This window comes from Thunnus albacares, chromosome 24 (genome assembly GCF_914725855.1).
Source record: "Thunnus albacares chromosome 24, fThuAlb1.1, whole genome shotgun sequence".
Classification (NCBI taxonomy): Eukaryota; Metazoa; Chordata; class Actinopteri; order Scombriformes; family Scombridae; genus Thunnus; species Thunnus albacares.
This window is the reverse complement of record NC_058129.1, coordinates 10123897-10136898: the sequence shown is the minus strand read 5'-3', so window position 1 is coordinate 10136898 and position 13002 is coordinate 10123897. Positions and strand designations below refer to the sequence as shown.

At 38.8% G+C, this 13002-nt stretch overlaps 1 protein-coding gene across 2 annotated transcripts in view; it reads right to left on the bottom strand.

The window, feature by feature from the left end:
* Positions 1 to 8073, bottom strand: part of LOC122976325 (protein FAM184A-like) — a 56488-nt gene extending 48415 nt beyond the window's left edge. Inside the window, exon 1 of one of the 2 annotated variants that reach the window (XM_044344733.1) lies at positions 7595 to 8073. In XM_044344733.1, the coding sequence (XP_044200668.1) occupies positions 7595 to 7990 (396 nt within the window). In that variant the 5' untranslated portion in view covers positions 7991 to 8073. The remainder of the gene's footprint in view (positions 1 to 7594) is intronic. The other variant, XM_044344734.1, reaches the window with a different exon arrangement.
* Positions 8074 to 13002: the final 4929 nt, after the last annotated feature.

The following is a 13002-nucleotide window of genomic DNA, read 5'->3' as shown; positions in this document are numbered from 1 at the left end:
ATGTGACAAAGAAAAAGAAGAAGAAGTCATTTCAGAAGCTGGAAGAAGAAAATGTATTGCATTGAAAGATGTTTTAAACTATTAAAATGTCTGACGATTCATTTTCTGTCCAGCTTATCAATTAATCGACTAATCCTCTCGGCTTTACTGTGGATTATCCAGAGTTCCTTTCAGTGCTTTAAGCACCACAAACAATATTCAATTTACCTTAATTGTATTGGAAAAGAGGTAAAAACCTAGATAGATGTCTCAAAACCTGGAAAGTAAAACTATCTGCACGGATATGTTTTTTATATTTTGAGCTGATGTGTTAACCTTGCTATCCTATCCTATCTCTATGACACTGTCTGACAGTATTTCGCATCAAACTTGCTTTATTTTTCATCAAACATAACAGCTTTTTGCTCATGTTTGTGTCCTTCTTACAATCACTTCCTGGTTGTTGTTGTTTACTACATCACTAGTGTTACTATAGCACTACAGCTTGTTTCAGCTGGTAGTGAAAGAAGTCGGAGAAAGGTAGATTTTCTCCTTCTGTTCTGCTGGAGTGTGAGCCTCTGATTCCCAGCAGCAAGTCAGCCATGGAAGTGTTCCTTCAATTATACATGATTATTTTAGTGACGCTGGTGCGCCCGCTGCTTTCATCTCTCTCTCCCCTTCCCTTTGCTCTCATCCTTTTATCTCTCTCTTTTTTTGTCTTCTTCTTCTCCTCCTCTCTTTTCTTTCGTTGTCTCTCCATCTCCCAGGAATAAAGATACCTCACAACACTATTTGTGTCTCCAGTCTAACACAAAAGCTGGGTTTCTATAAATAATGTCAGTTGCAAGAGAAAGTCTGCAGTAACCAGTGAAGAAAACATATGCTTTTTATACATGGATCAAATAATATTGTAAGCTTGGACTGATAGATTAATGTAATTGTAATACATTACAAACAGTTTGTCACTTTATTTTTCTTTTCTTTAGTCTTCTTGTTGCTTTTTTTGTTGCTTTTAACACACATCTTTTCTTAGTCTACAGTTTTAACATGGTTCGGGGTGTTCATGTGATATTGATTGAATTTATTTAATGTTTAATGAAGCAAAATTGTTGAACTTTCTCTGGTTCAAGCTTATTAAATGTGAGGATTTGCTGCTTTTCTGTTTTACATCATTATAAATTGAATATATTTGAACTGTTTGCCGGACAACAAAGCAATTTGAAGACAACACTTAGGGCTTTGGGAAACTGTAGTGAGTATTTTTTTGCTATTTTCTGTTATTCTCAAGAGATTATTGGATAAAGAAACCTTGGTTGCAGCCCTCGTTGGTATGACACATTTAGTCAGTGCATTATAATGTCGTTCCTGCAACAAGAATGATTAGAAGCTGTGAAAAGAGGCTGAGACGCTAAACTTTGTAGAGCAGAAATGGGCAAAAAAGCAAAATAGTGGAATCTTTTTACGAGCCACGCTGAACGGACAATCATGGCACCGACACATCTGTAATGAAGTAATGTGTGGAAGTATTTTGAGTATTTTATATGAGCTGACTGTCCTGTAGTTTAAATATTTTTTCAGAGGCTTGCCCACCCAGAAAACAATCACAGGCAGTAAAAATTTAGGATTATCTGGATTTTTAAAGCTCAAATCTATAACCTGGAGGCAGTGGAAGGTCTACAGCAGACATGTTGTGGATGGATGGTCGTGTGGAAGCAGATTGCGACACTACTGAGTTCACACATGACTTGTAATTTTGTTGTTGTTTTCATTTTCCTCCCATTTTTACCAACCTACTGAGCACATCCCCAGTGAGCAAACTTATGAAAGTGAAGCACAGCATGAATAAGTCTGTCCCTGGATATGACTTTTTTTTTTAGAGTGACATCAAATACCCTCTTCCTCTCCTCTCTGCGGGGAGTTTCACAGGACAGTTTTCAGGCCTGAGGCTCCAATCAAACCGAGCCCAAAGGCGACACAACAGCCTACAGCTACCGCAGTCACAGTCAGTCATACAATGCTGGAAACCAGCAGTAAGACATCTACCACTGTTTCTTTTTCCTTCTTCATGAATCCTCTTGGGGAAGAAACAGTCCCTGTTGCTGCTGACCTCTTCATTGGCTTGAGGTGAGTGATAACAGCCAACATGTGCCTCCTCAGAAACATCTTCCATGAGCTCCTTGTTTTCACGCCAAGAGTTGATGCACAGAAACAATAGATATTTGGGGAAACACTGACAAACAACTTCTTTTGTCGTTCAGGTATATGAGGTTTTAATTATTCATATAAAACCCCATCAAACACTGTCTTCAATGATCAAAACTTTGAAGTATCCATATGTTACGACTGAACTGATGTCATTTAATTTATGGATCTTTTTTTTTTTCAAGGTTGAGTCATTGTGCAGATATGTAAGATTTCATTTGAGAAACCTCAAACGGCTGATAAAAAAAAAACGCTTGTCGGCATAATTATTCCTCTTGTACATCTTCCTATGCAAAGTTATTCAGTGGAGCCTTTGCGCTTGAGCACATTTACATATAATGTAACGTTTTATTCTATTTAACTCTTTTCAGATGGACAAGGATGATCCCGAGCAGAACAAGTATCAGCATTCAGAGTTATGATATCAGGCAACTGTGGTCACTAAAATGAGGCAAGTTCTTTAAAATGATGCTTTTCTTGCATAATTACAAAAAAAGACGACAGATTCTTACTGTATGGTTTTATTTCTGTCAGACTGGAAGGCAGTTTAGACCCAGAAGAATTTCATTAAAATGTATCATTAGACTCAATTCAGTTTGACGTCTCCCCAACTAGAGAAGAGCTGATCAATTCTAGATGTGTAATCAATCAAACTGCACTGCATCTATCATTACAGAGGCGGACGAATGACTGGTCAATAGCATACTGTCATCAAAAGGCCAGTTATGAGGCAGATTTACAGTCTGGTCAGTCTATCATAAAGAAGTCAAATATGGAGCTGCGCTGTGCAGACTGAATGAGGAATGATGGCACAGCTGACAATAGTTCAAGCCAGGAGGGATGTTTCTGGGGCTAAAGGACATTTTCCACAGTAGATCACTATTGATTTAACCGCAGAATAAAAGGTCATTAATGTCTGGAGCAGAACAACTGCAGCATTTGGCTCAAACAACACTTGCAAAGAATGATTCTGTTGCTCTGCTCTCATCATTTACAGAGGATTACCATCATATTCACTAATTAAAGGATTAACGAGAGCCGCATTCTCAGAGGTGCTGTAGTCTTAACAGGATCCCTCGACGTTTGAGCTTTTAGTCCACTGTTTTCCTTCGTCAGACGCGCCATGAAGTGGCAGCACAGTCTCTGTATCCAATTAGCTGAAGCACACAGTGCATTTAGTTTGTCCTCGCGGTCCTGGTGTGACAGCTCTTTGCATCTGTTCCTTCTTTCGTCTCTGCGCCTCTTCTAAGGCGCCAAGGACACTCAGTCTGCACCGTGCACACTTTCCTCCCTGAGCATCACTACTACACATCCCAAACACAGCAGGGAAGGAACAAGGACACAGTGAGTCTCTCTGATAGAGGAAACACACATAGTGAGTTCTGTGATATTCAGGAAAGACTAAGAAATGGAAAAGCAAACTGGAAGAACTGGAGTTTCTCAAATCTTTTAATGTCAACAACAGAGCCTAAAGACAAGTGTATTTATTTAATATTTCAGGGCTGCGTTGCACACAACAGCATAGACTGTAGGCCTCCGTCTTCTTGTCTGTACTTGTGACCTCGAGGACTCGTGAAACGTCATCAGCCACTGCCTCAGTGCTGTCCCAGTTCCAAAACCCAGAGAGCGTTCCTGCTCATCCAGAATGATTTGGCAGCTGACTTGTGTGAACTTGGTTGGACTAGTATCCCAGCATGCATTTTAACATCCACCATTGGTTATGGCAGAGGGATGTTTTTGTACTACAGCTGTTAGTACGTCACCAAATTTAGTTTTGAGATTTTTTTTTTAAGCAAGAAATTTACTGTTGAGATTTTTAATACGTGGTCAGTTTATCAAAAATATCAATCAAAATATGAATTTTTCAAAGATGTGAGAAAAATTATGTTCTGGCTTCTCCTCTTTTTATAGTTTCTATAAATTTTGATGTGTTTTATTTGTTGATTTTACTGTTTTTATCTTTATTAGGGCTGCAACAGACACTTGTTTTCATTATCAATAAATCAATTCATTGTTTGGTCTATAAACTGTCAGAAAATGGTGAAAAATGTTGATCACTGTTTCCCAGAGTCCAAAGTGACGTCCTCAAGTGTCTTCTTTTGTCCACACAGTCCACAACCCACAAATATTTAGTTTACCTGTCATACAAGACTAAATAAACCAAAACATATTCATATTTGAGAAGCTGGAAACAGAGAATTTTCTATTTTTCATCCAAATAGTGGTGATTAATTTTCTGTCAATCAACTAATCAATTAATCAACTAAGGAAGATAAAATGATATCACCCCTGTTCTGGCGTCTTCTCATTGGTTACCACTTCGAGCTTATGAGTTCAAACTCATTGGAGCTCAAGTTCAATACTGACTTTTCTACCACTATGATGACTCACAAATGATTTCATGCACACGGTGGAAATCGCAGATAGAAACAAACCATACGAGTGACCTTTTGACCTCTAGCTCAATGCTCAATGGATTGTTGTCTGTTGGTGCTTCACCACAGCAAGAAAAAAACTCATTTTGAGCTTTTTTTCCATCAGCGTCGCAGAACAGAGACTGCCCTTCATAAAGTCGCAAATGACCTTTTAATGACCAGTGGTGCTGGCATGTGTTCCATTCTTGTTCTGCTTGATTTGAGTGCAGCTTTGGACACAATCGATCACAGCATTTCATTAGACGGACTGAGGCAATGGGTGGGCATATCTGGTCGGATCCGATCCAACTCACTTGCATCAGATCTTATCTTTCAGACAGAAAATTTTGCGTGTCCATTAACAACCATATGTCAAGTATAGGGCACCTCAAGGGTCAATTTTTTGGGGTCAATTTTATTCTCTTTTTATATGCTTTTAGTATTTTTATCCTGTTTTAGCAATTACTTTTATTCTCTTATTGCTGTGTTTTTGTTTTTATATGAAGAACTTTATGACTTTGTTTGATAAGTGCTATATACTGTAAATAGGGTTGATTTTTATATTACAAATTTCCTTCTTAAAACGCAGAGTTCAGTTCAGCTGTGAAGCCGTAGATGTTACTATAATAGCTGAACAATGCATTCTGCATTTGAACCATAACTACGCATTTACACTGCAAGCTAAAAGCGACCAGGAAACAGTGCAGGTACGACAAACTTAAAGGCCGTGATTTCAGATTTCACCATTTTCTTGTTTCTCATCTGATATAGTTCCACCTGGTGAGTGTAAAATAGCTGAGACGTCGCTATTCAAAGCCTTCACATGTGTGTGCAGTGAAAGTGTTCTGAAAAAGTCATGTTTTTCTCTGAGTTTTAATATTTTAAAAATATGCTTAGTGGTATCTACAGTATGAGGCACTGTATTAACTCTTCAAAATGATGTAACGGTATGAAAGGCAGAACCCAGGATGTCTTTGCAGCCACAGACCACGACACAGATTACATGTGATCAGTCAGAACAGAGCCGGCCATCCTGCACCATACAGTCATACTCCTCATTATTTTCTCTGTTGCTTGCAGGCAGCAAATTATTTCAATATTTTCTGAAGGGTTTGGGATTTAATTTATCCCTTTTGCTGACGTTACAAGGTAATGTGAGATGTCCTTCTGCGTGCTTCCTTTGAACAAGTCCAAAACAAGAAAGATTCTCACGTGTATAACAAATAATGTCCTACTTTCTGCCTGCTGCGTGAGAACATGACTGCAGGAAGCATTGCCTGAACAAACAAGTGAAAGTTAAGTTGCACAAAGTGCTCACACACACGTCGCTGTAAACATAAAGTTGTAGCTATCAACGAGACTGAAATGCAGGATGAATGAAATACACAACAGCTTCAGAGAACTTGGATTAAGCTGATGCAAGAATCACAACCCGAACACATGAACAGCGATGCAGTGACGTCTGATGCACTCATTTGAAATGAAAATGTTTCCATGGAAGAGTAACACATGCGGCACATTGAGCACGACTGGTAAACAGATAGCCGGAGCCTGCAGATACCAACACAATAGCAAAACACAGACTCACGAATCTGCCGTAACACTTTCAATTTTTAAAAAGCATCTGGATGCGCAACAAGGGGGAAGTGCTCTTTGCTTTTTACAGAGAGCTTGAGATTACAACAGTAGAAATGCAGTAAAATGCACCTGAATTCTTGAAATAACCTGAGGAATCCATTTTTTAATTGTCTCTACTAAGCCAGGGATTTCAGTCACTGTAAAATCATTTTTATTACATCTACATTTACATATAACAGCTCAAAACCCCAAAATATTCCATTACTAGGATACAAAACAGAGAAACGCAGCATTTCTCAGCGTGAATTGGCCAAGAAACACAGGTTGTCTATCACAGAGCCAGCTCACAGACAGACAAAACAGTCGCACTGTATTCACACCATTACACACGATTTGGAGAGAAAATATAAACTCCACTTAGAAATGATTGCCGTCCAATAAGCATTAAGTGTTAAATCTGTTGTTTGTGGACCTTAATTCCAGTGCTCATTATCCAGACCACTGCAAATTTAATTATCAACCACTGAAACCACTGTGTTGCACTCCTGGACAGCCACATTTTCCATCTATTTGCAATGCTGTGCATGTTTGTGCAGCTTATCCTACTCCTACTGTACTCTAATTCTGTACTGGGATAGAATCACAAAGCGTGTTATGTAAAAATCTGTCCTCTCTACACACAGCACGGTTGTACAAATTCTTGTACAATGTATATCCACCTTTCCTCTAAGACAAAAGCCTTGACGCTGCAAATGTAGCTGCCACCTTAAATCCTCTACTACTCAGCGACATAGTATCCTACACTGGTTTCAGGTGGACTACAAAGAAGCAGCTCTGCCAAAACCCCTGCATCCCTCCAAGATTACATAACTTCCTTCAGCGCTTGGGTGGCAATGGCAGCGCTGAGGATGGCAGAAGAAACATGCACAGGTTAGGCAGCGGTGTGGCAGAGGGGTGAATTCACAGCAGCACAGTCCTCGGGGCATTTTTTGGAGAGCTCTTAGCTATCAGTGTAATCACTCATGAAATACAGTCTTGTCAGTTATTTTTATGCAGGCACAGCACAGCAGTGAGGTCACAGTGGGGGACTCTTTCTAGGTAAGTAACACATAAATAAGTAAATGAATGGATATATAAGTGCAACACACCTTTCATGAGTATTTAATGGTGACCTATGAACCTTGAGGGGATGCAGAACAGTGAAATATGCTCTTAAATACCAACACATCCAACTTCAGCATCACACCTGCTGCCCTGCACGACAGTTAATGTAAAAAAATAACACAAAATAACACTTCCTTCCTCAGCAGCACGTTTACATCCCACATCAACCCCTGTCTACGGTACTACTCCATCTACATCCCAACATGCTCCAAACGACTAAATCACTTTATCTGCGTCATTCATTCACGTTCACAGACCTTGGTCAGTTGTGCAATCTTCTTGCTCATCTTTAAATGCAGGTCTTGAGTGTATTCCAGCGTTAAACCCGCGTCGTAAAACATGCTGGATGTTGGAGAGGGGGTATATTTGGTGGTGCTGCTAGTCGAGGAGGTGTACGGAGGCTGCCAGCCTGCTCCCGTCGCCATTTTCACCGGGAATAAACCAAAACACGACGCTTTAAATTCTAATAAAATGGAGCGCAGGCTGCTACGCGTCAAATCCCCCCCATTGTTGTGTTTGGAGTTAATCTTCGGCTTCAGTGAGGGAGAAAGATGGGGAGCAGAGCGCGAGACCGTCCCATCGTACGCATCCGCAGCGGGCGCGAGCGCTCGGAATGATGCGAGGAGAGGCGGAGACGCGCGCCAGATGCTCATCCAATAGCGCGCGCGCGCCCAGGTTCACTTCATTTAACGCAGCTCTCTGTGGCAGCGCTTCTGTGGCTGTTGAAGTGCTTCATTAAAGACAGATAACGGATAACAGCGGGCATGCTGGCGGACACAAGCTCAGCCTGTGTGTCATGCTGTCACCCTCGAGACGCAGCAGCACACAAGCTGCATGATGCTGCCTTCACGGCTATCGGAGATATAGGAGTTTTGAGCGCACACGAATGTCCCAGAACTAAGATATTCATATAAAATCAGTTTATGTGTCTACATATTTGCGCCATACCCTTAAAAATAGCCGTCTAATTTATGAAATGAGAAATATTCTAAGAAGAATTATAAGGACATGAGATTTTAAGCTAAAAATATAGGCTATAAATGATTAAATATTTTATGAAAATATTCAGCCATATCTCAGCTGCTGAGGTAATACTGTAGTTTGCACTTTTTCCCACTATAATCTAGCTGTTTATGAATTTTGCATGTTTCTATTTCCTCTGTAACCCTTAAAACTTCATTGGCTTATGAATACGGCTGTCAGACTGTTAAACACCTTATAGCCACCACTTACACACCTTAGTTAACATAATAAAACATGCATATAAAACATATTCACTTTTCACAATTTTGATAGATTCTCTTTCTACTTTGTGCTTGTATGTTTACATGTATGCATCTAGATATATCTTTTTTTTATTGCTTTATATGCACTTTATTTGAACAGTCACCCAATTTTTGTCTTGATGCCTTTGTGTTTTGTTTTATATTTTGTCAGTTTTATACTCTGCTCCTAAAGAAATGTTAGTTACTATTAGTTGTATTTTTTACAGTTGAAATGACAGATAAATTTAATCAAATGTTCAATCAGTCCACAACTCACAAAGAAATGGGCCACAATTATGGGGAAATGCTCCTTAATCAGATGTTCCGTTGTCTTCATTCCGACATCACCGCATTACATCAGTCTAAAGATGCTAAAGCTGTGACTGATCCTGCACTGACATCTGCTGGTAATATACATGAACTACAACAGATGCTTTAAAGGGTCAGTTCACCCAAATTTAAAAAAACAACAAAAATAAAAGAAGAAAGGAAGGGAAGAAATCATTGCTCAAGGCCAACTTGAAACGTCTGGTTATTAATTAAGGATATTCTACTAATGGACCTGGTGGTTAATTTGTAAACTGCTGTTTCCACTGTCAAAGATCTCGATCTCAGATCTCAACAAGGTATTTTTTACCTTTTTCTTTTTTTCTACAAGCGGAATTGTCAAGCCTGACAATTAGAAATGAACAGAACAGGATGTGTGAGCAGATGTGTGAAAGTGTGGTATAGAAGACTCAAATCACGTGATCACAAGCTCCACATACATAATTGTGCAGTGAAACAGAATTGTAAACACATTGCATACAGAACATACTCACTTACTTCTAGTGGTATTTAGCCATGCATGTACTTTTGGGTTTATGTGCACAGGTGAGTCTCTGAGAGTTCTCCCTCCATCCCAGTACAGGAGAGGTGAGATAAACCAGATAGCACAGGGGAAGTGTATGTGGATCTGCTGTGTTTGCATAAAGGATAAAGTCCTGAACGACCTTAACATACACTCCCAAATATATTGTCTCCATTTCTCAAACAAGAGTCGAGCAGCATATGATGTTTAGCAAGTATATAATGTCACAACCTGGCTCGTAAGGCCACGACAAAGAGAGAGACACACCGTTTTCAGAAGTTGTGAGGTGCATGTGAGCAAAGTAAAATAAAGGCCCAGGTGTCCCCAGTTAAGCACTGATGACCCACCTGTGGACCAAATCAAACACTTAGGTGACTCATAAGAGCAATGCTGACCAGGAAACAGCAGGGGTCACCACAATAATGTTTTCCACTAACCTTAGTTTAACATGATACAGATGTATGCAAAAGTTTGAGCAGCTCTTGACAAATAACATATTTAGGTGATCTCTTGAGGTCATCCACAGTGGATTTCTGGGTATGTTTAGGATCATTATCCTGTTGCAGAAGTCATTCTCTTTTCTGGTATTTAGAAGAATCCATTATTCCCTCCAGCCATGCAGTGTTTCCTGTGCCACTGGCTGCAATACAACCCCAAAGAATGATAGATCCACCCCCATGCTTAACAGTTGGAAAGGTGTTCTTTTCATGAAATGCCTTCCATGAAGGTCTTGTTTGTGCATTGCTGCACAGTGGAATGGTGCACCACCACTCCTGAGTCTGCTAAATCTTCCTGCAGGTTTTTTGCAGTCAAATGAATGGTTTTGATTTGCCTTCCTGACCAGCATATGACCACTTCTCTCCAAGAGTTTTGTTGATTTTCCAGATCTCATCCTGACCTTCACAACTGCCATCTCTTAATAACATTTCACATTGTGAAAACTGCAAGCTGACAACACTTTGCTATCTTGTAGCCTTCTCCTGCATTGTGGGCATCAATAACTTTCATTTTGAGAGTCTTACACAGCTGTTTGGAGGAACTCATGGCTGCTGAGTGTTCGTACAAGGTTTGAAGAGTCAGAGTCAGAGTATTTGTAAAGCTTTGAAATTGGCACCAGCTAACATTTCCTAATGACAATTGTTGACATGCCTCAGGCCTAACAAAATGATTAACCCTATCATTGTGTTAGGGTCAAAAAATGTGTGAAATATATTTTTAATTTTTTCTGATCAAAACAAGTCTTCATTACATCCTCTATAATGGCCTGCTGAATACAATAAAACACATTTTTTTTCTTTTTTTTAATGCCCATAAAAAATCTGTTTTGTTATGGGTCAAATTTAACCTGGTAGTTATTGTGGGTTGTTTATGCAGAGAAATACATAGTAAATGTTGCCAAACTATCATGAATAACAAATTACAACAAAACAAAAATAATAGTAATGAAAATAGTATAATAATATTGTGTAATAATATTAAAATTATGTTTCATGACTTGAATTCAATTGTAGAGTGACACACAGCAAATATGATTCCATGCATACCCCCCCCCCCCCCCCCCCCCCCCATAGACACACACACATATACATCTCCTGACTATATATGGATACATCTGTATAACAGTATATAGGCTGCAGCTGTCTTGCACTTTATTTCTCACATCTCACCACACACCTGGCACAACAAACACACACACACACACACACACACACACACATAGCCACAGACACAGATACACATCTCCTGTTCCCCAGCTGTATAGCAGTATATAGGCTGGGGCTTTCTGGTGCTTTATTTCTCACATCTCACTGCACACCTGGCATAGCATGCACATTTTTAATGTATGAGAAAATATAAACAAGTTATTTTGGGAATTATTTTGTTTATCAGATCATCTCATGGTCTTATTTGCCTGTTCTGTTCATCATAAGCAATAAAATAAATAAATTGTGCCTATCTTAATCTAAAAATAATTTGTACATTGTAAGTTAAATGTAGTCTAAGGTACATAAAATATCAAAGCAAGTATATATATATTATGGTTATTGATTAATGATAAGTCACTTAGCAGATAAAACATTTTACTGGATGATAATTAGTGTTTGTTTCAGTGCTTGCTAATGAATTCAAACATGGATCAAATTTGACCCGCGAACACTAAAGGTGTAAACCCTTTTTTAACACATTAGAAGGGTAAAGGGCTGAGATGCTGCAAAAAAGTCTTAGGTTGCTCAAACTTTTGCACACGCCACCATGATGTTTTTATTTATTTATTTATTTTTGTTCAATTTATGACATAAAAAGTATCTACACATTAATGTTTGCTGAAAATATTGTGTTATTCCCGTATCATAGAAAGACTGTGTTTACATCTTTTCAGTTAAAAAATCACCAAAATAAGTTATTTGTCAAGGGGTGCCCAAACTTTTGTTTACAACTGTATATCTGGTAATTAGCATAAACAAAAATACAGCTGAGATTTATGGGGATGTCATTAGTCTTGCAAGTGTCTGGTCATATTGGACAAACTGAACGTTTGACCTGATGATGGCGCTAGATGAAAAGTCAGGGGATCATCAAAGTGTTCAATTCAGCCTGAGATGGAGCATGAATGTCTGCAGCATATTTCATGGGAATCCATCCAATATTTGTCGAAGTGGTGTCAAAGTGGTGTACTGACAACGCCATCCCTAGAGTCACATCACTTGCATTGCTAAAAACTTGAGTCTCCTGGCTGAAAATCTTGCTTTTAACAGTAGAAATGCCAGTTTATGATTTGATAGTAGCTGATTTTAGATCGCTTTGTACCAAATTTGGGTGTACACATCCTCTTAAAGTGCTGCACTTAAGTCTCAGGAAATTCAGCTGTAAAATGACGCACATATTGTCTTGAGTGCCTTGATCAAACATGCTTTTTGTTCATAGAATAGAGATGTAGCTTTACATCCATTTGCCTAATGTTAAAAAAAATACTTGGAGAACAGTGGATGTGAATCCTAAATGGTTAGACCACATCATGTAACATGTCATAATATTCACACCTCATGGGAATTTGTTGATTCCCATGAATTTGTGAAAATCCTCTAGGCTCCTTATTTTAGGCTGTTATCAGTGTTGAAGCACTAATTTGCACTCGTCTTGATATATAACCGAGTATTTCAACATGAGTGCCTCATAATGAAAGCATACTTTCATGTCAAAACAAAGGCAAAATAGATCATGTTAAGTGGATGGTTGGACTGATGTATGAATACATTTTGTGACAGCTTTATACAACTTTTACCTACGTACCACTGTGATGCAAGAGGCTTCAAATTTAAGGTTTATTTAGATGAGGTCTCTGCCAATACTGGACTAGTACTGAATCACTACAGTACTTTAAAGGGTCAGTTCACCCATATCATAAAAAATATATTCTCATTTACTGGTAGTGCTATTATTTTTTATTTAATGTGCTGAGGTTTTGAAATATCGACTAAGACTTTTCACTCTTTACTGCAGCTCATCAACGATCAAATCCATCTGTTCAGTATAAAGTCTGTCTCCAGGA